General features: G+C 34.2%; 1 protein-coding gene across 3 annotated transcripts in view; it reads left to right on the top strand.

Annotated features, from left to right (window-relative positions):
- The window catches only part of PSMD14 (proteasome 26S subunit, non-ATPase 14), a 45,580-nt gene extending 19,473 nt beyond the window's left edge, over positions 1-26,107 (top strand). For all 3 annotated transcript variants that reach the window (XM_032189935.1, XM_032189937.1, XM_032189938.1), the window contains 9 exons: positions 2,117-2,188; positions 2,509-2,628; positions 3,730-3,800; positions 4,734-4,884; positions 17,593-17,700; positions 20,265-20,339; positions 22,019-22,144; positions 23,463-23,525; positions 25,681-26,107. In XM_032189935.1, coding sequence (XP_032045826.1) covers positions 2,117-2,188; positions 2,509-2,628; positions 3,730-3,800; positions 4,734-4,884; positions 17,593-17,700; positions 20,265-20,339; positions 22,019-22,144; positions 23,463-23,525; positions 25,681-25,779 — 885 coding nt within the window. In that variant the 3' untranslated portion in view covers positions 25,780-26,107. The remainder of the gene's footprint in view (positions 1-2,116; positions 2,189-2,508; positions 2,629-3,729; positions 3,801-4,733; positions 4,885-17,592; positions 17,701-20,264; positions 20,340-22,018; positions 22,145-23,462; positions 23,526-25,680) is intronic.
- The last annotated feature ends 1,225 nt before the right edge of the window (positions 26,108-27,332 follow it).

The following is a 27,332-nucleotide window of genomic DNA, read 5'->3' as shown; positions in this document are numbered from 1 at the left end:
TTCTTCCTATCCTTGCTTAAGCTAACAGTATTTTAGCTGCCTTGTTACAGAAACAAAATGTAATAATATTTGTCTTTGTCTCCTCGCTCTAAGTGTTGACTCTACTGACTGATTTTAAATAGATTTTAAAGTGGGAAAAGTTATGAAGAATAATTAAACTCTTACAAGTTGTGAACACAGGTGTCTGTGTAGGGGACAGAGACATGATTAATGCCTCAGCTGCAGGAAGGGTGTCAGTGTGATCTGCTGTATTAACAGACATTAGAGAGTACATGCAGGAGAGCCAATTTAAATGTCATAATCTGTGGAATAAACTTCAGTTAAGTTCCTGAGTTTTGAGAAGCCAATCTTAAGCATGAACATTAGATTTCCAGAAATCGCGGCTTTTCAGCTTAAAAAAAAAAGTGAATGTTGAAATGCACTGCTTGCTTGCAGATAAAATCTAGGAAGAAAAGAAATCTAGGAGAAAATCTAGGAGAAATGTAGAATATTTATATGGTGATATCATATATATGGTATATAATGTAGAATATATATGTGGTCATATCACAGTGTTAATGTTACAGTTCTTCCTCATACAGAGCCAAGGTCACTTAATTTGTACTTTTGCAAGCACTTCAGACTCTCTCTGTTGTAAAACTGGTAGAAAATTGGAAAAGAGCTTTATACATGTAGAAAGTTGTTATCGAACTATTTTTTTTTTTTAATTAAAAAAGTACCCTTTTCTGTGTCTTCTTCTTTGTTGTGATTAAATGGAAATACAAGTCTTCATGCTTTCCAAGTATTAAGGGAAAAGAAGAAAATTTAGGATAAACTTTACATGAAGCAGGAAAAATACACTTAAAAATGTAAAATTACATCTTTAGATGAAAAAAAACACAGTACCAGAAAACAATTAGGTGTTTGAAGCTTCACCAGCCAAGCACTTTGGTTGTAGTAGATTTGGACTAAGTGTTTTGGTGCCCCGTGCGTCTGGTTCTGTGCAATGTTCTAATGAACTGCTTGTAAATTTTTCACTGTAAGAGTTATACAGTGTATAACTGCGGAATCAAAGTTCTAATTGAGCTTTGCATAATGGTGCCATTTCTTTTCCTTCTTTAATTTAATGAGGAGCATCTTTCTTTCCCATACTCCATGGTTGCTTTGTAGCCATTACAAGTTTGTTCTGCATCACTTAGTGCAGAGATAACCTTTTGTCTTTTCATTGGAAATTTGCTGTACACAATTTGTTAACAAAGTAATGAATGTACTGCTAATTGGCTGTAATGAGGTAAGCTGATACGGAATTCTGTATGTAAGAGCAATATGTCTCGTGCTCTTCAAGAAGGGGACAGTTAAACTGCTGCCTCCTGTGTTTTTCATTTTCAGCAGTACAGAGAACCTGTTTCAACCAATCATTCACACCTGGGACAGTTGTGCTAATTTTTAAATAACTACTCGTAAGGCAAAGAGCAAAGTATTTTGTTCACAGCTTTTCCACCTAGGGATCGGAGGTCCGTTTTTTCTCTCACTGTACCAGTGCATCTGCAAAGTACTCCCATAGCCTTTATCTGCAAGTCCTCTTTAGCTGAAAGCTGATGAAGCAAAGGGAAATTGCTGTTTGTGTTGGTGCCAGTTAATCATGCTAGCCCAGCAGCATTTACATTCACACCACTGTAAGAAACACATAGTTAATTGGAGAACTGGCCATATTTTACAGCTGACGAAGGTTAGCTTTGCGGCAAAGCTGACTAATGGAAACTTAATCCGACTGTTAGCCTGTATGTCTTGTAACAGGTTTGTACCCAGTGCAATACTTGCCAGTTTTTTATGTGACTGATTCTGATAAAATTGCTGTTTAGGCTGGTATTGTTCTAGGGATGGGGGAGACGGGATGGAGGCTAAGTGTTTTTTTTATTGCAAAATAGGTTAGTGTAGGAAGGTGCTGTAAAGAAGCATTTGGGGCTTGCGTGTGCTTTTTTTTTTTGTTTGTTTGTAAGAACTGCATCCAGCACACAAATTCCCAATCTTATATGCATTTTTCTTTAAGTTTCATAATGTGGAACACTAAAGGAAATGTTTAGAAACGGCTGTAATAAATGTAAAGAAAATACTTGATTATTTATTCTTTTCATAGGGGCCACCAACAGATGCTCCTGCGGTCGATACAGCGGAACAGGTTTATATCTCTTCCCTTGCGCTGCTGAAAGTAAGTGTCTCGTGTGTGTTACAGCTGTGTGTGGTGCTGAGGCTGAGTACCTGGCACCTACCCAGACTTTATGGACTTGTGCTCTTTAGATGCTGTTCAGACTAATTTTTACAATGCATTTAATATGGAGTGGACCTTTCAAAATAAGAAAGTTATTTCTCTTTTTGTGGCTTAATTTTTACTGTCTTACAGTGCCTTACAGTTTCCAAAAGTGCAAATTATCGATAAAGAAGCAAAGGCTGGAAGAGCTATCCCAGGTCAAACTTGAACCTCCTGTTAAACATATATAATTAAACTATGTCATTTGGTCTGAATTCCAGATGTTGAAACATGGTCGTGCTGGTGTCCCTATGGAAGTTATGGGTCTGATGCTTGGGGAATTTGTTGATGATTATACTGTGAGAGTGATTGATGTTTTTGCTATGCCACAGTCTGGAACGGTGAGTTCTTGCAGCTAGACTTCTTTTTTTTCTTTCCACGTAGTAAATAATTTTTAAAAGCTTTTCCTTTCTTCCCTATTTATTCAATCTTATTTAAGCTGTCTATACCTATTGGATATAATCTGAACATGTCTAATTCACATATTGATACCATAAATTTATGCTTAGATAGTATTTGATTGTTTGTATTTTAAGGGTTTCAATAAAAAAAAAAGCGAAAACTTATGTTCTGAAGCAAAGACTAGTACATATACTGTGCTATACATGAGTGTATATCACTGGAGATCAGTTGTGTCCTTATGTGTAAATTATATTGGTATAATACCACTTACGAGGCTTATGAATTGATAACTTTAAAAACTCATATACTAGCCAAGGGAAGGATTCAAAACTGTAAAGATTTGATTAGAAATGTGTCGTGTCCTTAATTGTGATGATGCTATAGATACACTTCAAATTCTCTTTGACAGATCTGATATAGTGGTATATCTTAAATGGTATTTTTCATGGTGTGAAAAAATGAAGCATTTTAATTTTGAGTAAGAATATTAATGCTATGAAAAGATATTTTAAATATTGGTTCATCGTCTCTTTAAAATTGGAATTGATGGTGCTTTTTCGTTTAACAAATAAAATACTGCTCTTAAAAAAGTACAGATCCCTTTGTAACTCAGAGCTCCACAACAATGAAGTATTTAAATTCTTTTGTCCTGATTTTGTGTGTATTCATACATAGTCAGTATACGTAGAATTAGCAAAAAGCTGTTAGTTCTCTTGAGAAAAATCCATCGAGCTGAAGTTGTGAGAAACAACAGGCCAGAGTTTACAGAACAAAAAAGGGGTAGAAAAGAGGAATCATAGCAGAAATTACTTAAATGACAGTTCAAAATCTTTTTTAGAATTTTAAAACGTTCATTGACATACATTTATAAAAGGTATTTTTACATTTAAGGGTGTTCTAAAGTGATAAGGTTTCCTTTTTTAACAGATGCTTGTAACATTGTGTTTATTTTTTTTTTTTTTGTGAAAAGTAACAAGTAAAAAGATTTGAAGTATTACTTCATGTACAATTACCATGATTTTTGTTTCTTTTTACATCAGGGTGTCAGTGTGGAGGCAGTTGATCCTGTATTTCAAGCAAAAATGTTGGATATGCTGAAACAGACAGGAAGGTAAGTCACACTGAGGAGACCTGAGAATAACAAATACTCCCTGCATGTTGTTTAGAAGAAACAGCTGGCTCTCTGCAAAACTAGTGAAGTAGGAGCTGCTATTAAGTTTTAAAAAGAAATAATTGGTCCAGAAAATGGGTGAGTAACGTAGCATGTAATTCAGTCCACCTCATGCCTTTCAATTGTCAGGAGGTTGTCAGTTATGTTAAATCCACATCTTTGATTATTGCACTGAAAGATTAGAATGCTGCTCAGTTTAGTAAAAGATTGATTTTTTTTTTTCAATTAAGATTTTTAAAAATTACAAAGTTTTAGCTTATTTATGAGCAATTTGAATAAAAAGAAAGGAGAAATTATTTGCTAAAAGATTCTAGGATTTAAACAAATTTTTATTTCACTCCTACCTCAACAGTTGTCGTCTGCTTGCTCAAATTCTTTTACTGTGGGAAAAACTTCAAAATTAATGTTAGCAAAAGGCTCAGCAGCTGAACAGAACAGTGCAAATTGCTTTTTGACTGAGTTCCTAGTTCTACTGCTGGTTTAATTGATATTTAATCCTTTCCCACCGTTAGTTCCCGTTGTCCATGTCTGAAATGGACTTTCTGCCATGAAAATTCAACCCTCGATGCCAAGGAGTTAAAGAGTAGATATTTACTCAAGTGCTGAAAGGGTAAAAACTGGTTCAAGGAAGGTGTGGTAACAGTGAAAAACTGAAAGCATGATCTTCTACTGCTAATGTGCATCCCTTAATGATAGCCCTCTTTTGTCGCATTTATTCATATCCATGTTTTCACCATAATATGGAGAGTAATTTAAATATTTCCAATGGTGTTTCTTCACAGATCGTCTTAATTTATGCCCTGGTGTTTTATTATTTCTTCTTGTGTTGCATGGTTTTATTTTTAAAGAATCTTGGTGTTCTCTTTGTTTCAGACCTGAGATGGTAGTTGGTTGGTATCATAGTCACCCTGGCTTTGGCTGTTGGTTGTCTGGTGTAGATATCAATACTCAGCAAAGCTTTGAAGCCTTATCGGAAAGAGCTGTTGCTGTGGTGGTGGATCCCATTCAAAGTGTAAAAGGAAAGGTATAGTAGCCTTTTTATTTTTTATTTTTTTAAGGTACTTCAGTCAGAATTAGCATGGAGGCACAGTATATATATGTAAGTTATTGATTTTTGAAGGCCCGTTCTCCCTTAAAAATAAATAAATAATCTCACTGTAAATGAAAAAACATCCTTATCCACTTATTTTGCACCTTACATTAGTAGACCTAAACAAGCTGGAACTCTCTGATATTGTAAGTGCACATAACTGGTCACAATCCTCACTTCATATTTTGCTTTTCAGGTGTGACTCAACATTTTTGCAACTAATAATCTAAGCGTACATTGTTTCAGAGATTTCATTTTAGCTACAAAATCTAAGATCAATTATTAGCAGATCAGAATAGATTTAGCCCCTTAATGTAGGTACCAATAAGGCATTTATTTATAGGCATTACATATGATGGCTCTTAATAGCCTTCATATTCAAAATGCTTTTGGCAATAAAACTTTACAGAAGACTCCGTATCAAGCGTTCAAGATTTTCAGAAAGTGTGCAGATAAACGATTAAGTATGTTAAATGATTATGAAAAGAGATTAACTTGCAAAGCATATTGGGTTATAGTTGTCCTTTGTTGAAATCTCTTTTGTTCTTGTTTAGTTCTCTTTTTATTTCTTTCTAGCCCCATATGCCATTTTCCTATTTCCTGCCTCATGACAGCAGGGAGCAGCTCTATTATCACCTTCACAGAGCTGTCTGCAAATGTGAGAGGCAATTCGATTTTGCTCAACCACAGGGAGAGTGGATTAGAAAAACTACAGAACATACAGAAATTGGTTAGGTGGTTTACTGCTTTAAAATACTGCTGAGGTGTTTTGTTTGAGCATGCACTCCCATTGTATTGTAGAATAATTATTGAAATGCATCATGGTATATATGGATGATATTAATGTAAATTTATAAATATTTAAAAACTAAGTATTCATTTTCTCTAAAGCTGTAGTATGTTTCCTGTGAGAAATTATACAGAAGCCACCAAACAATTCCACTAAGGTTTCCTTTAATTTCATAATAGAATATTGTGAATCTGTGGTTTCACTTAAAGTTTTTTTGTTGTTGTTGTTTGTTTGTTTTTTAGTTCTGATTCTTTTATCGTATTTGTTTATGTAAATACAGGAAATTGAAAAAAAATTGTTTGGAAACTATTAGATGTCAGAATCAATCTTACTGTCTTTTAAATTGCATAAAGAGTGGAACAATATATTGGTAGTTCTTGTGGAAAAAATAATGCAGTAGAATATTTAATTAGTGATGACTTTTTTCTGTAAGTTTTGATTTATGTTTGCTTTTATTTTCTCACTCAAGTATGAATGTTGAAACAAAATTATTTTGTCAAAATATAATTGGGGGTACTATACCAAAAATTTAGACCTCTACCTATTAAATCCATTAAGGGGAAAAGCCTCCCAGTAAGTCACAGTACTGTTATACCACGCTTCCTCACTAAGTGGTGTGGGTTTTTTTTTCCCACTGTTGTTTGATACAGATGTCATCTTAAATAAGGGTCTTTGTTCTCCTCATGTAAATAATACTTGGCATTTTTATTTTGAATTTTTGTCCATCTAAGCTATTCTCAGTTACAACTTTTCTTATGGCATTGCTGCCAGTACTTGAGATCACTGGAAGTCTTGTGATGTTTGTTTCTAATGTGTCTAGATGCTACAGTAAGATTAAATTACTTTCTCAGGTTTCACATCTTTAAAAAAAAATAATAATAAAATTGTTTCTGGCAAGTGCATCCCCAAAGTTTAGAAATAGAAAGAATCCCCCAAATTATGAATAGTACTTCAGATTAATTTCTTGATTTTAGGGGTTGAGATTGGGCTGCGGGATGTATATAATCTTTATATGCTTGGTTGGCAAGTTCACTTGCATTCAAATGTATTTTGATTTTAGATGAACTGTACGAACAGATTTATAAGAGCTGTGGAGATTTTTTAGGTCAGTTTTGATTGTTTTATTTGTGTGGCTTCCTTAACGTGCTGTCTAGTGCCCCTTAGTATCACAGACAATTTGAGTAAAGCCTATTTCAGGGAAGTACCTGTGTTTTCTCAGCACCAGCAAAAGAAGAAATGCTTGTAGAGATAATTTTGTTGCTGCAGTAGCCACTGTACTGGTGGGCTTTTGCTAGTGCATGTAGCTGCATGAGTCCAAGATCATTACTCATTATACCTTTTACCAGCATAACTGTCTGGCAAAAACTATAGTGAACATGTGGCATAGAAGATTTTAATGTGGTGTATTTTGACTGAGATTAGAAGTATTTAAAAACAAAGTCCAAAATAACACATTAGCTAATTTTAAACCTGCCTGAGGGCAGGCCCATGCCCAGGTAAATTGCTATGGCTTGTAGTCAGTGAAGCAGTAGTAGTGGTGCTAGTTAGGGATAAAGCAGGGCACAGGTTATTTTCATGTGTCAGGAAGTTGAAATGAATTCTGGTGAGGAGCCTCAGGTTCACCTCGTCTAACCAAAGCATTAGAAAGCGGTTTGCCCCTGTCACTGGTAGAAAGCTAAAACTTGTTAACTTCTTTGTTAGCTCTCCTGATCTGGGCACACATCTTCTGATTCCAAGTATCTACTAGGACTGTGGTTTGGGACTGCAATTCGAAGATAAGAAGACATAATTCTCATTGTTTAAAAAAGACATTTTTTGTCGTCTTAAAGCCCTTGCACAGAATATAAAATCCACATATAAAAATTAAATTCCCAAATATTGTAGGACACAAGAAAGACAGGCAACTCTAGTACTGGTCTTGTAACTTTACACATATATATTTTTACACAAGCAGTATTCTTTTCCATGACTACATACCATATATTCAATATTTAGGCTAATAGATTTCCAGTTGCTTGTAAAAACTCATATGTTGTATAAAATTTTAACTCAGGTCAGTGTTAGCAGAACCCAGAGAGAAAAAGCATTGTTTTATCTTTTTTTTTTTTTTTTTTTTTTTGTAATTGATTTTTGTGAATAAATTCAAAGTAAGCATGGTAAAATGTGGAGAGTGGAGCAACCTGTCTAGCTGTCACTTTATCTTGTACTTTTTACAAAACCCTTTTTGTAAAAAAAAAAGTAAAAAATATATATATATATATATATAAATAAATCTTCAGTTTTCCAGTCTGTGAAATGGGAGTTATAATACATATTTAGAATATTCCACAGAAGTAATTTCATTAAAGATCTGGATTAAAGCTAAATATTGATATTTTATATTTCTTTCCAACATACATTTTGAAATCTCTGTACAGAGAACTATATACCTTTGCCAAATGTTAAAAATAAATTTTTTTGGACCTTAACTTAGCAGCTGTTCCTCACCTCTTAAGGAAAATATAAGTACATTAAATCCACTGTAATGTAATTTCTTTCACTCTATAAATCCACTGTAATGTAATTTCTTTCACTCTACAAACATTATCTATATGTTAACACTCATGTTAAATATAGAGGTGTTTTCTTTTTTTAACTATTTTAAATTTAGTCTTTAGTTTACTTGTTTAACTATATTAGAAACCTTTATTTAGAAAAAGTCACCACTTAAAATGGTTTGCTTTTCTGATAGGTAGTTCATTGGTTTCCCTTGATTAATAATTGCTGACAGGAAGTTTTGTGAAATATCTAAAATGGTCAGGAGTCTGTTTTCTACATCTGAGAAGTTTGTTGGCACATGTTGGTGTTTAGTATGGTGTGTAACAAAATCTCTTGTTCATACAGCAAATTTCATGTCTGTTGCGCTGTTACTTTTCCCAGCAAAGCTCTGTCAGAAATATTGGTAGGAAGATCTGTTGTTTCATGGCAAAAATCTATTTTCAAAAATATTTGTTTTCTGAGGGAGACTTGTCTTTGATAAATTTTTATAAATTGTACTTTGCATGTTTGTCACCTCCTGACAGATGAAAACAAACATGCTGTGCATCTTAATCCTATGTGTGGACTGTATCCTGCCACCTCCGTAAAAGAGGTTTTTGCTGTGGTGTATCTTAATCTCATTCAGAGAATGCAAGAAGAAAAAAAAAATAACATTTGGGTAGCCAGGTAACAGAAATCATTCAGGTCAGAAGTAAACTCAGAATATCATCTAGTCCAGCTTTGTGTGCAACAAAGGCTCCGTTGAGTTCAGACCCAAATCACTTAGGGTTTTGTCTACTTGAGTCTTGTGATGCCACAGTCTTATGGGGATATCTGTCCCAATGCTTTATTAGTCTGCAAGTGGCTTTTTTGTGTATGTGCGTATGTTTTCCGGTGGTTATTTTTGTCTCTGAATATAGTCAGCAGCTCCCTATTTCAGTTGATAACTGCTGTCTCTTTCTCCTTCCACATCAGTGAAGATCCTGGTTCTGTGATCTCAGTAGCCTCCTTTTCTGCAATTGCAAGGTCTGATGCTTCAAACAGAAGCCAGAATGTGAGCGTTAGACTAAAACCATTTTGTTTGATTTTTTTTTTTTTTCCAGTGGGACCTCTGAATTGCTTACCTTGGTTCAATTTATGAAATCTTTTTAATTTAATTCTAAAATGAGTCTAACAAATGTGATGAACAGTTATCATTTATTCTCTTATTTGTTTTTAAAATGTGAAATAAAAATATCCTTTTTGTGCTCCCAGAAGTCCCAAAGAGGTACCATTTTACTGTATGTATACATGTATGATTTGTCCTGAAATAGCAAATTTCTGGAGAGCTTAGCTGAACTGCTGCTGGAGATCTAGAGCAAAATCGAGTTTGTCCAAAGTCAAGGTCATCGTGAGCAAGGGCAAGGCTTTAAAATCCTTTTGAACTGGTCATGGAGAAAAATAATGCCTTTTAAATAAGTATGGTGGCTCAAATTAGTTACTGTAGAATTTTGTAGTGTTCCAGTATATTTTGAATTTTATTTTCCATTTTTTGAAATGGACAAAACTTAAATAGGCATAGTATGAAAGACTAGAATGCCACTACAAAACTGATGTATCATACAGTTGAACAGAGGCTTGTTCTATTTGCTGAATGACCTGTTTGGGTGCTGTCTTCCATAAAGACCCCCAACTTGGTACTTGTGTTAATTCTAGATCTAGGTGTCAACTTGTGTATCAGTGATACGGTTTTGTCAATACCTGATTTTAGTTTTTAACTCTTTGGAGGAATAGAGGGACTTTTTGTCTGATGTTGAACATAAGAATAGTGGTTTTGTTTATGATTTGATAAAAAGTAGTCTAAAAGAAGAAGCCAAAAGCAAGCAGAGAACTAACGATGATTCTTCTGAATGCTGGAATTGCCATCTGTCCTCAAGAATTTTCTTCAGCTGAACATAAGTCTTACACTAGTTTCTAATAGTTTGTATGCTTTCAGACCTCCACTCTTCTCCACTACTATTATTTTCCTTTTGTACCTTTCCTTTTCCCTTGATTATTTAGAGGAGATAGTGACTGCTTTTAAGGAGGCAGAAAAAAACAATTGGTAAAATGAGATATGTGGAGAGACTAGTATAACACCTGAAATTTGACATTGAAAGTGGCCCATTAAGAATTAAACTTGTGAGAACTTTGAGTAAACACATAGGAGCCACCTATCAAGTTTTTTTGTTTGTTTGTTTGGTTGGTTTGTTTTTTTACAAGGACAATTTTCCCTCCCTAGTTGATGCATTTGTCTTAGTAGTCATTATCTTAATAAATCTTTCTGAGAAACAAGGCAAATTCAAGTCATTAGCAGCTTGAAATTATTGGTTAAAAAATAAATGAAAGCGACTATATTGTCACTGCTGCTTTGAGACATGGTTGCTTTGTATTATTATGCAGATAATATTTTTCAATAAAGTATCTTCTAAAGCATGTAATACCTACAATTTTATGTCAGAATATTTTATGCCTGAAACAGACCATTTTCAGAATTGCACTTGCTAACGTTATTTTCTGTTGTAAATGAAAAATTCTAAAATACGGAAGGGAGCTTTATGTTGTGTAATTTTGATTACAGCTGTTTGAGATCAGGGATTATATTGTCCTGTACATTTTGTACAACATGTAGTACATTGAGATACTCTTACAGTATGCATAAAAAACTTTCATCCTTGAGTATTGTATCATTACTGGTCATTAATATTGATATATTAGTAATTTGTGAATTTGGAGATTAAAGTGAATAAATACCATAGCTGAGAAATAGCACTGGAGCACAAAGCTTTGATACTTTTCATTATCACAATTTGCATTGTAATAATGCAAAGGAAAGAAAGGAAATGTCACAATTATTGTCATAAATAATTACAGGAACACAATATCATGCATTTGTAATGTGATTGTAGCCTTTTAGTTGCCAAAACTCGAAAACGAAGTCTGCAATTAATTCTTAGAAAAACCTTTTATGGCAATGTTGCATCTTTGTGCAGTTTTCCGTTCTTTCCACCTTTCATCTTTGTGTACTTTTCCATTTACATTTGTCACTAAACCCAGTCAACAAAAGCGTCAACTGATATAGCATCCTGTGATATGAATGGCAATCATCCTTGGCAAGAGCAGGATTACGTCTTCCATGTAACAAAAAGCTAAGTAACCACCAAATAACTGTAGAACTCATCCATGGCACTTCATAACATGGACTGGTGCATTTGGTGTAGTAGCCTCCATAACAGGGACTGAAACTTCCTACTTGGATGTAGGCAAGAACTGAGACAGATTTGGAGAATAAGGAAGTAGACAACATTTGTGTTGGTTTTAATTTACTACTCATTCAATAAAGACTGACGCTTTTTTTCCTGAAGAATCATTTGTAAGAGATGCGTTGCATCTGCACAACTGTGTAGGACACTTGGTGTTCATCTGTGCATTTCAGTTCAGGATATGAGTTTTCTAAACCTAGGCATAAATGACTAAGCATTGAACTGCCGTATTACTGCTGCTATACCACTCGTTTTCTACTGTTTTATTTGAAAGCCAGCGTTTTAATTGTAATTGCATGAACTCAGAATAACATGTTTTGCATATGTTAATTCCTAATTTTTTTTTAGTGGGATGCTAAAACTGTTAATATCAGTGCTGGTGTTCTAAACGCTGGTGTTTGTTGTGCAACATCCTTTGGACTTGCTGTGTTTAAATTAGCAACGTATGCTTACCTACTAAACCATTTACATAGGTTACTTCAGTTCATGCCCTTCCCTAAAACAAAAAAAAGTTCCAAGAAGACTTTTTGTTGAAAAGTATTAAATGTTTAATTTCCTTTTGCCATGGTGGATGTAGAATAGTCCATTTATCTTCATTAAGGCATATAGCTTTAAAACTTGTGGCTTTGCTACTTGTGAGTTATGGATGCATGCCCTCACTTGTCAAGATAAATGTATTATACTGTAGTTCTCTCCCCTCCCAGTATGGATGTTCAAGTTGTACAGCAGATTTGACCACAAATAAGCAATTCTCTAAGGATAGAGAAGGAAAATGCACATACTCCTAGGAATATATTTTCCAGAGCTAAAATTGACATTTTATAAATAATTTCCATGTTGCAAACTTCAAACTCACAATCACAGCAATTCAGTGATATGCATTTGGCATGAGTCAGTTTCAGTTCTTAGTGCTTTTCATTGGAAATGGCATAAAAAGTAAGATTTCTTTGAATTTTTTATGTTGTGGGCTTACAGGGGACAGAAGATGTTCTTCACTTGTAGCTGTCTAACAGTGCATGGCAGCATAAATAACGAAATGGTCATAAACCTGAGCTGCACTTCTCAAGTCACATGTTCCGTTTCATTTTTAAAGAATCTAGAAACAAACTAAGCAGTTGATAACAGGTCAGTTGCAGGTGATAAAAGATATTTTAGATGGGACATTACTTCTTTTTCCACACCTTGCATAACCATGTTATATCTTTTGCATAGTTTTCTTTAAGCACTAGTATGTTTGTTCATAAACATATGGCATAAACAATACATTGCTATTTGAATTCCAAGGAAACAATACATTTTTAAAGATAGTCACCATATGTGATACATTCTTCACTGGAAAAAATACTGATGCTAGATTTTTTTTTTAATTTCAATAAAAAGGATGGCTTACTTCTAACTCAACCTTATCATTAAAACATAGTAGACCTTGCAAAACAAGAGTGTTTCTTTTAATATTATTTGTAGATTTGCAATTGGACTAATTTAATAGAATCAAGCATGTAAAGTACTCTTGAAATTGTCTTGATTTTTTTCAAACAAAGTTATGGAGAGTGTTTTAGAAAAAGTGGTAATCTACATGGCACACTGTCAGAAGAAGCTAAAATAAGTCTGGTTATTAAACATTCTAAATTTTAATCACACCATTATTTTTAATAACCATGTTCACTATAAAAGGCCAGATTTTTATCTAGTTACCAATCGAGGAATCCAGCACTTGTGAATAACCATGAATCATATTAATTATAGCTATCCTCAAATTTATAAAATAAACTAAAGATAATTGTAAATTTTGTTTCTAAAAATCCATTATGCAAGTTCTACTCTGGGTTGGTGACCCCTGGGAAATGCTTGAAAAATGCAGTATAGTTATTGTTTTTTAGATTATTATGCTTTTTTGAAGCTAAGACAGATGTACAAAAAGATGCAGTTTTTATTTTGTATTGGCAGCTTCCAAATATTTAGTATCTATTTCCAAGAGCTGCAATTAGTAAAGCATCCATGGTACTGAAATCCACACATCCCACAAGCTAATTATATTTGCAAGGTCAGATTGAATACATATTTTCAGAAAAATAAAGGGTTATATAAATGTGTCTTCTACTTGGCTGTTATATCACAGTTTGTTGATCTGGAGTATAATGTGTACAATTCACAAATTTGTCTGATAACAGAAAGTGGTGTGTGATTGTGTTTATTTTACTAACCAGTATATTCACAGCAATCACTTCCAAATATCTCTCCAGTAAAGATGTGTTAATTACAAAACAGACAAGGTCTTCTATTATATTAAAGCTACTAACAAGAAGACAGCAGGAATCACACATGTAAATAGCATCATCAACCCCTATTTTAGTCCTCTGTTTTGATCTGTGAGTTGCGCATAGACCAAAGGTGCTATTAAAGACTCAGTATATGAAATAGGCAGCATTATATGAACAAAATTTATTCAACAAGAAAACAGACCTTTAACATGAATTTAACAAGCCTGAGAAATTATAAACTCTCATATGCTGCAGATTCATGCAGTGATAATAAACAAAAAAGGAAAGTAAGAGGTTTCCTTAAGCTAGCCAAACTGCTAATGGTTTTGTTATAAGCTGTCTGCTGTTGAAATGACCTCTGAAAAGTCTGAAGACTCTTGTACTCGGAGAAATTAAATGGTCAGAGTGGTGAAAGAGTTGCACTGCAGAAGTGCATTTGAAAAAAATCCTACCTTCCTATTTCTGGAAAATATCCCAGTGCCACAGACTTTTGTTTAACTTTTATGTCTATAGAAAGAGAATTTAGCATGAAGCTTAGAAACTGTACTTTTTACTAACAGATCACAAGATGCATCAGATAATGTAAGTGTAATGACAACTTAAAATTTTTGGATGAGAAATACCAACTTCTTATCAAAAATCCATGTAACTAAGTGTTTTTTTTTTTTTTTTTTTTTCTTCTTTTAATTAATCCTTAGAGGTTCTTTGTTCAAAATACCATATCCAGAGTTTCCATCATAACATACAGAATGACCATGTTGCTGTCATCTGATTGCATCATGCTTTACTTCAAGATATGCAAAGATACAGGGCAGATTTCATCTTGTGTGCACCTACAAGCGCTTACTGGGGCTTTTTTCTTGAATCTTACTGTGGCATAATTAACACCTAGTTCACCCATTGCTCATTAGTAAACTGGACATTAATGAGTCTATTTATTTTGGTATAATCCTCTAAAAGAGAAACTGGTTTGTTCTCACCATGAAAAAAGCAATTATATTTGGTAGAAGCCAATATGTAGGAATTGTTGTTGTATTTATGCTTTTATTGCGTATTAGGTCTAAATTTAGCCTCCAGGTTGTTGAGCATGTTAGTTTCTTTAGGATGGTTGCTATAGTGATAGCAGCAAATTCCTTTAATCTTAGTGTAGTTAAAATATTTAGTTATCATTGGTCGTCATCGTGCAACTAAGATGAGAAATACCATCCACCTGCGTACTCGTGGTGCCCTTCTGAGGTTGTAGGAATTACAGTTTTACCTCAGTAGTTCCTACCGCTTCCTGTTAGTGCGGCCTGCCCAGCTGAGGAGATGTGGTACTTCAGGCCTCACGCCCAGGCAGAACCCAAGGCCTACCAGAAACCACTTGTGGTCAGAGAGAAGACACTAGCTTGATAGTCACTGTCATTCTCAAATATTTCAGCAGCTAGTTCTCATATTTTTCTGTGAAATATATCCGAATGTAGCCTTGAGAACACTTGAGTAAAATGTTGAATTTATTATCAAAAAAAGTTTAATCTGTTGTTGTCATTATTATTATATTTTCCTGCTTGTTTCACGTGGCTCTAGAACCAAACCAAATCCATGGTTTATGAAGCTATTCATTTTTGGATAAACTCAACAGTATTTAGTGAATTTCTCATTTAAACTCAATCAAGGAGCACGGCCACTAAGAACTCAAGTTATAAAGCAGCTCCTCACAATTTTGGGATAGTGCCCTGCAGATGTTTCTTGCTCCTCAGGGTAAATTTTTATTTGCTAGATTTTTTTCCCCTTGTCTAGCTTGTCCCTGGAGACCTGCAGTGTGGATTTTTTTTTTTTTTTTGCTTGACTTTTTAATTTATACTGCCTGTTTGTTATGGTTGGGCATTTCCAGGTGTTCATAAATTGGAGCATCTGGTTAAAATGGAACATGGAGAGATAAATACAATAGCTTGTCACAGGCGTTTTGAGATAGAGAAAAATCTGTTAATAATAAAAAAGGAAAAATACAATTACTTTATATCTTTCAACAAGGAAAGTATAGGTATATAGAAACTATTTAAGATCATTTTGAGAATTATTTTTTTTAAATAATTCCCTTCATCAGCATTAATAGATGGCATTTTTTCTTTACTGCATATTAAAAGTAATTAGTTTTTATTATTTTTCAAAAAGGGATTGCCACTGTTAACTGACATTAATCGGGTCGCTATCTAATATTTTAATAAAAACATGTTTTGTACACTTTCCGCAGGCTTTTTTAAGACGTGATATATGCAGAATATATATATCATTACATATATTGGGCAGACACAGCTGGCAAGGTAGCTGAGAGTCTGCCCTGTAGGCCATAGTGGTACTGAGTTACTCAACACAGATGAAATAGTTTGGTCTAAAAAAATAACAGTGATGGGTTACTAGTCTTTTTGAGTTTACAGTTGGATAAATATTAATTTTATTTAAATACCTGCCTAAACAATTAACTTGCATTAATTTTATTTACACGTGAATAACCTCAGTGACCTCAATAATTCTATTATAGTCTTAATCAAATTGCATATGTATTTAGTTAACATTGCTGTAAATCAAGAAGAAAATGCTAGAATAATGTAGGAGACCTGATGTCACTTTCTCTGCAGACTTCTGGTAGCAAACAGTGTTTGATTTTTTGCTTGTTCAAGACAAAAGATTTGATTCAGCTCTAATTCCTCAGAATATCAAACTAGTCATATAAATGTATTTGTTGTTGGTCATAGTATGGAGAGGAAGAGAATAAAAATGAGTGCAGTAAAAGCACTAAAATGAGATTTAAACCATTTAGCTAAAAGAACTGGGATAACTCCTCGAAGCTAGACAGAAAAGATGTCTGCGAGTATGGTGAGAGCTATTTGTGGGTGGCATACGGCTGTGTTTGACCACAAGTCTGGCTTAAAAAAACAGGGCCCAAACAAGAAAGGTCAGCTTGAGGTTAATCTGTAATGGCGAGTACCCAGCAAGAGTAGCTTCGCGTGTGTTGCTGGTATGTTCTCAGCTCCACCTGACATAGACATTGGATAGGTGATTGGGTTTTATTCTATGGGCCATGCATTTCCAACTATTTTAATAGACAAATTCAGCACAGGACAGAATAAAAATCAGTGATGGCTTTCATTTATTTGCAAAGAAATAGCACTGAATGCTACCTACTGTGTACCTTTAAATCATAAATGACCTTGGTTTTCTTTTACTCTATTTTTTATTCTTGAGCATGACACTGACAAGGACTTTTTAATCCATCAGACAGTTTATAGACCCTTTCGTAGTCACAAGAAGCAAAAAGCATCTGACTAGAAGGGAATACATGGGGCAAGTTCCTTGCTGGCTATAATTTTGTTGTCATTTCAAGTATTGTGGTAGTATAATTGATGTGACAGGACTGGGCTTTAGACTCGGTCCCTTAGCTTGTGCTCACTTTCAGTTTTAGTCTCTCTCTGTCATTCATTTTGATTGGATAAGATTTAGGTGACAAACATATGCATACCTTTGAAGCTTAGAGTAAGCATACATAAAAATTCAATATTATCTGATTATATCATGTATATAAAACTTACAGCTCCATGGAAAAGGTAGTAATTGGTGTCACCTACAATACAAGGTAGTATAGTGTGCTGATAGCATAGCCAGCAGGAGGCTCTTTTTTATTAATATTATAATTAAATGATTTTCTGGATAAAGGCCAAAAACAGATGAGAGTTGATTGTGCCTTGTCCACTGTTGCTTGGCACTATTAGCTGCATTTTCTAAAAAGAATTGACTTGACATCTTGTTTTTACAGGTTGTTATTGATGCCTTCAGATTGATCAATGCTAATATGATGGTCTTGGGACATGAACCAAGACAAACAACTTCAAATCTGGGTCACTTAAACAAGCCATCTATCCAGGTAAACTCAGTGTTGATAGTCCTGTGAATTGCAGGATCTTTCCAGCAATTTTGGGGGAAAGTGCCTAAAAACAGTAAGCTGTAAATTTATTGTTCTCTCTTTAGCATTTTTCTGCAAGCATTTGAAGTTGATGTGATTCATCAATAGAGTTATATATATGAAGAGTTTAAAGTTGGGCCCTAAATTAACTGAGCGTGAATGCCTGTATAATTAAATACTGCAAAGGTTAAAGTACTGATTTACCAAAATGCAAACTTTTAAAGTAACAATTGATGCCATACTGTGTGAGGCAAGATAGGTAAAAGGTTATCCATTTTCAGTAATGTAATTTAAAACATTCCTTATTAGCATGTCTGAGCTTTCTTAAATATAAATTATTCTGAAGCAAATTATGGAAAAAGTTTATTATATATTAATGATGTTGCCTTTCTGCTGTTAATGCATATAAAGTTTCTTGCTTAATATGTAATCTAGATTTAACATCGTATTATGTCTTAAAAAATCATTTTGAGATGATATAGTAATTTGGAGAAAAAATGGTGGAGTAGGAGATTCAGTGGATTGTTCGGTTGTTTCAACTATAATGCTTCCTCTGAGAATATTGTCTTGTATTTCTCTGCAAGCATTTGTGAAATTCAGCATTCAAAGTTTGGTTTCTAAAGTTGATGGTTTTGACTAGTGAGACAAAAATGTTGGTCTTCAGTGAAGCAAACTTTTGTTTCAAGAAAAAGCTTCTGATCTGAAGAAAAGTATTCTCAAGAGTGATTTATGCTTTTATCTGTGTCATTCTTCTGCCTCAGTGTCTTATCCTTTTTTTCTCCCCAGAAACTTTTTTCCCTTGCTATTCCCATGCATTCCTAAAAGGCATGTGTTCTGGCACACAAGAGTCAAAATTCATAGAATCAGAGAATCGTTTTTTGTCTTTCTGATCTATTACTTAAACAATCAAAGCAATATCTGCTAGATAAACATTCTAGGCAAAAGACAGTACGTTACTCATGGTAGGACAGACATAAGGGCTAAACTTCTACTGTAAGAGAAACGTCCTCTGGGAGACTCCACCATACCCCTAGCTTCAAAGATCAGTTCCCTTTTATTACTTACACATTGAAATCCTTTTTTAAAATAATGATAATAAAATACAATAGATAAACAGTTTCTGCTTCAGAAGATTGTTGTTTTACTTTTGATTTTGAATGGTAAAAAAGTATGAACAGTAATGAGTATGAAATAACCGGTTAATACTCTTGATTGGATGTAGGCAAGCCTGTGCTTGCATATTTCAGGAGAATATCCTAACTGGGCTTTTCTGGACCATGTGTAATGACTCCTTTTGTAAACCCCTGTAGTATTGTTCAGCTTCATTATTTTAAGATCACTGTCACTATAGCATGGCATATTTTGGTCACAGGAGTTTTGGGTTTTTCTTGTTAGTGTTTTTTTTGTTGTTGTTGGTTGGTTGGTTTTTTAATTTCCAAGTTGGTAGTGAGCTGTTGCAATGTCAGTGTTAGGCTAAAATCATGGCTTAAAATGAGACTGTCCTTAAGCACACACACACACTTTTTTTTTTTTTTTTTTTCCCCTCTAAGGACTCAGTTTAGTTTTGCTTTTGTTCCGAGGTCATGAGTGCAGTTCTGACACAGTTGAGCTCAGCAGCAAACTTAACAGAGATTTCAACTAGGCGACAATTTCTGTTTCTTTCTCTGCCAGTAGTTTTAAGGTATTTCTTAATATCTTAGAAATAAATACCCCCTTCGTATCCCTTCATCCCTTTTTTGTCTTTTTTTCTTGTTTTCTTTATCAACAGCTTTTACTTGCTTTTTGTCTGTGCATACAATTGTAAGTCATGTGGAATGACGGTTTCCATTTGAACAAAATGCATGAAGAGCAAGGTTTACTTTAAAATGTAGAGCAAGTGTTTATTTTATGGGCTTCAATTTATTCTGTTGCAATTGCCAAACTACAAACTTCTGTTCAGGGTTGAAGTGGAATGATTGTTTACCTTTTACATTTGTCAACTCTTTAAAAAGTGATTTGGGAAGAGGGGAGGAAAGAGACAGGACAGTTGGAGAAAGTAAGGACAAATTTGCAAAGCTGAAATTGGCTGAAGCTACTCTCTTTTTACTGTAGCTCAGAATATTAAATGTGGAAAGGTTGGCAGTGGTTGTAAATATAAGTACTCAGCATTCTTTTATTTGTAACAGAGAGACTTATATTTTAGTAGATGAGATGGCCAAATTTACTGAGAGAGGTAAGATTTGAGAGAAATACCTGCACATATGTATCTATCAAAAGTTTGAAGGCGGTTAATCACTTTCTTCTATGATGGTTGTTACTTGTGGAACGAGTCCGTGCTTTAGAAACAGAAAGTATAACCACCAGTTGACAGACATTGAAAGATAGAAATAGGAACAGGTATATTTACCTGATATGTACCTATAGTCTGTGTTGTGCTTTTTTTTTTTCTTTCCCTAAGTGATCTGAAGGTGGCTGTATTTAAATGAACTCTTCCTTTTGTTTCAATGGTGAGTAGATTTTATACAAACTTTCTCTGAATTTTACAGGCACTAATTCATGGACTAAACAGACATTACTACTCCATCACTATCAACTACAGGAAGAATGAACTAGAACAGAAGGTAATTGTTTTAGCTTCTATTCAGAGGACAAAGAATGCTGCTCAAACTACTTAAGAATTGTGGTAATATTCTAATTTAATTGCTGATACTTTAAGTAGTTGTTTTAACTCTACTGCAGTTCGTGGCTTTTCTTCCATAAGAAAGCACTTAGATGTGTAGAATGATGATGAAACCTTTCAAAAACACATTCTAATATTCGTGTAAGTAGTTTGACAACATTTTTCTCCAGATGTCTTATGGGAAGTTCTCATGCTGTTCTCCACACTTAACAGGTTTGTGCAAAGTTTAATTTTCAGTGATTTAGGCTGAAAAAGTACCACCTCCATTAGGTTCTCACAGGCTGGAATTCCAGAATACTGAAGAATGTGTTTTCTGGAATGGATTTGTATAACCAAGGAGTCTCAGGTTTTTTATTGGCTATAATCACTTCAACAGTGTTTCTGGTTGGTATGGATAGAGCTCGCGAAGACTACACTGAGCATCAGGAAGTAGTGATGTCCTGCTTAACTCACAGGACACATTTCTTACTTTACACAAACTTTACACATTGCACAGAAAAAATACTGTTCAGTAACTGACAAAAAATACTCAGTTATGTCCTCAGTTATGACTATGCATGTTCATGGCTTTGTTACAGTTATACGTTGATCTCAGAGTTGGAATTTATAATGCAATGGTCAGAATGGTTTTCTTACTTAATTTTTACTTTTATAGGGCTAAGAATAATAAAAATAAAACCAATTTTGAATAATGGAAGAATAATATTGCAAATCAGGGAGCTGAAAGGAGTTTTCTTTGGAAGCAGCACATAGGATGAAATACCTGCTTTCATTCAGGTAGTAGGAATTGCAGGGTTTATAGGTTTCAAAGACTTCTGTAGTAAATGTTTGCAAATTGAAGGCAAGCTGAAACTGTTTGCTGAAAGAATCTTCCCTACAGTGCTTGAGTGTGCGGAAAATAGGCAAAATAGGCTTTCCTTATGCATAAAAATCAGGAAATTACCTTTGTAGTTATTTCTTCGCTTTTTCAAGACTGTCAGAATGTCATCAGAGAGCCAAGTACATTTCAGATATTTCTAATAGTCCCTGCACTTATTACCATCAAAAATCTGTTTCATTTTATCATGTGGTTTTTAGGGCTCTTTACTTTGTAGGAGGACAAACACAAGTCATTCTTTGGTTGCTTTTGAAGTTCACTTCTTCACAACTGTGGCAGCTGCTTGCATACAGTTCAGGATAATCAGTGAAGCCTAAATAAATACCTCATACATTTAATCAAAGCATTAAAATATTTTTCAAGTTCATCAGAGGTCAGATCCTTTAACCATTCCTTATGTGGTAGCTAAAATATTCACCTTCCTGCTACCTCTTCAACAATACAATTGTGCATTCTCAGCCTCCAGCAAAAATACTGAATTACAAAAGAAAAGCATTACTGTCAGAATAAATGTGACCCTGGTGTATATGCCACATTTTCATGTTTAGAGTTCAAGAAGTTTGGTCTTTAAAACCTTAAAGAAAGCCTATTGTCTGCTTTAGCAGAATATTTGATTACTGTTGTTACTTAAACATTGCACGATCAATAATTTTTATTATACTCTTACTACTATAAATTAGACATCTGTGTAGTATTTTGAATGTATTTTATGATGCATGCTCTAAACAGTTTTTATTTTGCAGATGTTGCTAAATTTGCATAAGAAGAGTTGGATGGAAGGTTTGACACTGCAGGACTACAGTGAACACTGCAAACTCAATGAAACAGTAGTGAAGGAGATGTTAGAATTAGCTAAGAATTATAACAAGGTATTCCTATCCCATAATGATCTAACTGTAACTGTTTATGAAATGAAGAAAGTTATTACTTGATTTCAGAAGCAAAGATAATTATCACAAGCTTTACTCAAAATGACTTGTAAAGACTAGATGGTAAGAAGAAAACTATCACTGCAGAACTCTTTTTAACCTTGGGGGTTAATCTGATTTGTATAATCTGCTTTCTGCAAAGAGTTTCTTGGGATTTGTTTAAATGAGGCACAAGCAGGGCTTTAATGGCCTTATGAAGATTGCTTCCCCCATTTATTAATCAACTATGTGAAGTTGCCTATTAACTTTTTTAAAAATACTATGATAGCTCTTCAGGCGTTTTCACCAAGGTTTTGCCACAAACTAGCAAAATGTTTAATTATGTGTTTTGTTTAGTAATTGGAGTAATCACATTGATTTTGTAGTTGTGCTTGGTGAAGAGAATTTCAGATTCCCGTAGCTCAAAACTGATTGTATTGTTCATTCTTCTGTCAAGGACTATTTGACCAGACTTCAGTATAACAGAATAAGGTTGTTTATCAGTATTATTCCAGTAGATAGGTGGGTAGTAAATATTTAGAACTCATTCTGATGCCTAATTTCATGTTCTTTTTAAATAAAGAAATTATTATTGATGTTGTAAGAAAGAAGGATCACAGTTATTTGTGGTGTTTTAATACTGGCATTTACACTTAGAAATATTGTTTATAAATCGTAGATATCTGCAACTTTTCAATAAATAATAAGCTTGTCAGTCATTCTTGATAAATGGTATTTTTTTTTTAATTTCCAAGAAGTCCTTAAAAATAAAATTCAGTATTACATCCATTAGGTGAAGTTACTGGATTTACATAATACAGACTGTGTGTTTGAAAACAACAGGACATTATAAAAATATATTGACTCTAAACAGTATAAAATGTACTAGTGATCAAACTTCCAGTAGTTGAAACAATGTAGGTGACTTTTTTTTTTTGCTCTACTAGTTTAATTATCTTCAATTATCTTTACTGTCAATACTCCTCACTTTGCTTAAAAGTTTTATGAATACATCTTGCTTATCTGACAATAAAACCATTCATGAGTATTTACCTTCATCTTTTGTGCTAACACTTAGTAATTAAAACCATGTCTGCTGAAAACCTGAAGTAGCTTTCCTTTTGACTTCTGAAATGTGTTGCTGTTTGATTTTTCCTTTTTCTCTCTTTTTTTTTTCTTTTTTTTTTTGTGAAAGAGAATTATATTTGAGAATCTTGTGGTTGGGGGGAAAAAGTAAATGAAATCTGAAACACTGACCTTTTCTGTGTTTCGTTCACAGGCTGTTGAAGAAGAAGATAAGATGACACCTGAACAGCTGGCAATAAAAAATGTTGGCAAGCAGGTGAGGTGCGATGAATTAGAGTGAGGTGGAACGATACGCTTCGTTCATTCTAAATATTAATTTTCTTATATGTCTGTAGGTGATTTTAGTTCTACATGCAATATATTCTCAACTCTTTAAAGAATGAATTTATTTTTGCTGAAGATTGTTGTGTAAGGAACAAGGCTTTTGACCTTAGGTAATCTGCAGTGTATCTGCAAGTCATGTTCTACATGTGTTTATATTAGATACAGAGGAATAGTGTTGAGATTTCTTCCAATTTTTTTCCCTTTCCAAGGAGATACATAAAGATATCCTAGTCTGTTGTACTGTCAGAGAGACCAAAACCATGACGACTTTTAAAAAACAGTACTACTGAAAACAGATGGGGGTGTAGTTTCATACATTATCATGGCTAAAGAGCCAGCTCACCCCTGTCCTTGGTTCATGAAGACACTGTCAGTGCGTAGCTCCAGTATGCACATATGCAAGTAAGCTGCATTGCTTTGTATTGCTGTTGAAGCAAAACAGTTTAGGACCATAGCTGAAACTACTCAATTCATTCTATCCCTTTGCAAAGTAAGGATGTAGAGGACTTGACAGAAAACCATTTCTACATATCATTTTAACCTAAAGGTTGAGGAAACGTGCTTTGGTGGAGGAGAGAACAAAACAGCTTGGTAAAAGGTTGTGTTCAAAATTCAAGAGGGGCAATGAAAACAAAACAAACAAAAAACAACAACAACAAAAAAAAAGGCTTTAAAAATACTAAGCATGTCATTGAAGAACCAGTATATATTGTATTGTTAGTGGCAGTAGAAGAATGTAAAGGCTTCTGGATTGCTCTTATGTGTCAGCTACTAGCAGCTATGTCATAACACATCTGCACTATTGTTCAGTCACTCGTGTATTTCTGTAGCATTCAGAACAATAAAGTTTATGCACACCTACACATACATAAATATATATAATTAAACATTGCAACAAGGATTGTATTTTAAGAGTTTTGATGTCATCTCAAACATAACTGGAGTTTCATTCGTCTTTTAAATAATTACACATATGTAGGGGAAAATACCTATTTTGATGCAGTTCTTTATAAAGAAAAGCCATTTTTTCCTGATAAAATTACTAAATTTTTTTTTCTCTGCAACTTATATAGAAAATTTTGTAAACAGACAGCTGCTCGCAATAGGTATATTATGTAATTAGGATGCATTTGCTAAGAACAGAATATTGGAGAACTACATGATCTTTGAAAATGAATTATTTAAGAAAGCTTACATTTTATGGCATTCCTCACACTTTGATTTTCCAGTTCACTTTTACGTAAACTCAAATGAGTTCATTAGATTTTGACAATAATTCTTTTAAAGTAGTAGATAAAATTCCCATATGATAGCCTTCCATGTTTTCTTTACAAGCAAGAATGCTACAACAATGCAGCAGTAAAATTTAGAGATGTTTTTTAAACATGCCTGATAATTTTGCAGTATTTTCAGATTAATTACTTAATCTTGATTCTGAAAGTTATTTTAACGGTTTATGAATATAGTTAAGTTTTCAACCAGAAATAATGTAATTATTCTATGTGAATGCCCACAAGTGCGCACTCAATTGAGTAATAGTGTGTGGGAATGTGTATTTTCAGAATGCTGTTCAGGTTTAGCATTCTGTTTGTCAGAACATTTGAACATCTCATTGTGCATTTTCTTGATAGGTATAAATATGTTAATTTTCTCAGTCGACACAACTATTCAAAGACTGTGTTAGATCGTGCTTGAGGCTTTACAGGATTAGAATACATATTTGTACAAAGATCTGAAAACAAATTGCAGTGTACCAGAACTGAGATTAAAATATTGGACCTAGTGAGATATATAATGAATTCCACGTGTTGTGTTTTGTCCTTAAAACTCACAGCTGTCATGGTTACTCTTCAGATGCTGGATAAAAATTTCCTTCCTAAACCTATCCTCTGCTTCTCTGAGCGATAGTATGGACTAATTGTTTGGCAATTTAGTCATTTGCTAGGTGTTGTTAGAAAGGAAGATCTGAGAGCTTCACTGGCCTCTCTTCCTTAAGTCACAGCCTTCTTAGATATAAATGAAGTAACTGAAATCCTTCACAGAGATACGTTTTATTCATTTCTCGCATGCTATCCTTTTTATTTCAGGACCCCAAACGTCACTTAGAAGAACATGTGGATGTGCTGATGACTTCAAACATTGTCCAGTGTTTAGCTGCTATGTTGGATACAGTTGTATTTAAATAATCAATTTACTGTTTGTGATGCTTTCTGTGTATATTTGTTTATCGTTTCTAATACTCACAAAACAGAGACTGCTGAGGCTATATTTGATTAAACAGAGACATCTGACTTCATTTGCAGTCTAAGTGCAGCTCAATAACACCTTTCAGTCTCTAATTGTGCAGTTGCTTCATTTTTTTTATGTCAGGGTCTTTACAGACTCCAAAGTAATTCAAGAACACATGTGCAAAAATGTATTACATTTTCATTTAATATTTTGGGAGAAAAATCAGTAGTACATATATATTTTGATCGTTGCAACATAATAAAAGTACATTTACAAGCCTGTCAAGTTCTGGAAGGCCTTTTTTGTGAAAGCGGGGGGAAGAGGGGAATCAATGGTGTAGGAAAAGTGCTGGTAAAACGTATTTGTATCCACTGTAGAACTACTGAGATGTTAGTTGCTAGGACAGCAAAAAATCTCTAATGAAATTTGGCTTCCATTGATTGCCAAATACTCTTTTTAAGATTTTATATATACATATATACACACATATATAAAAGCGCTGAATTCCAAGGATATACAAAAAGCAAGTGCTGAAAATTATGATGACAGCTCCCTTTCAATATTATTCAAGCTGTAATATCCACAGAAGACAATTGACCTTAAGAAAATGAATTCAGTTATGCTGATAACTGAATCACACAACTCTCACCAGCGGTGTCATAAATAGCACTATTCTGAGAATAAACATTAAAGTGATGGGGGCTGCTGTAGGGTTATATGAACCCTCCCTCCTGTGAAAGAGGAGGTACATAAGATACAGATATATGGAAGGAGTCCCAACTGCAATGTGACATTTTAAACCTTTTCCATGGACTAGAAATGCTTATGGAAGGGCAGGTGGGTTGGCTGCTTGGTTTTAAGCAGACAAAGCCAAGTAACTGTGGTTGGGGAGTGACTGGGTTTTGGGCAGGGGTTGGGGGGGTGCATTTTAAGTATTGGAGGTGCTTAGGCAGATTTGGTTCTTTTGTCTGGGTGGAAGTGCTCTTTCTGTATCACTCATTCACAATATCTTAGTTGCTGGATTTTTTTTTTAAACTGCAACAGTTGTGACAGATAAATAGTTTAGAACTCATCTTTGTGTTAAAGATTTTAATTTATTTGACTTATTTGCATCATAAACAAATGGACCATAAATTTATGTCTTATTGTCCAGATTGTGCCCAGTACTTTCCTATTCATTTGTTCATTAACATTCAAACATTTTTCTTTTGTTTGGAATTTCTTATTTAGGCCTTCTACCATTTTAAAATAACTCTCTCTCAAAGTATATTTAGTGTGCATTTACTTCAGAGGGGAACATGCAGATTTTTGCAGCTGCCCTCCTTATGGCCTTCCCTCTGCCCCCACAGTAGGCAGCAGAGTATCAGACTGGGAAAATGGAGACGTACCAAACCATGTTTGATCTGCCTGCAGTTAAAATAAGTGGAAATGTTTCTGGCTGTTTGCGCTGAAAACCAGCGTATCACTGAGGAAGGTTGTATTTGGGCCCTGCCATTTGTCCAGTATATGC

The sequence above is a fragment of the Aythya fuligula genome, chromosome 6, assembly GCF_009819795.1.
Source record: "Aythya fuligula isolate bAytFul2 chromosome 6, bAytFul2.pri, whole genome shotgun sequence".
Lineage (NCBI taxonomy): Eukaryota > Metazoa > Chordata > Aves > Anseriformes > Anatidae > Aythya > Aythya fuligula.
The sequence above is the reverse complement of the archived record's forward strand: the minus strand, read 5'-3'. Positions and strand labels throughout refer to the sequence as shown.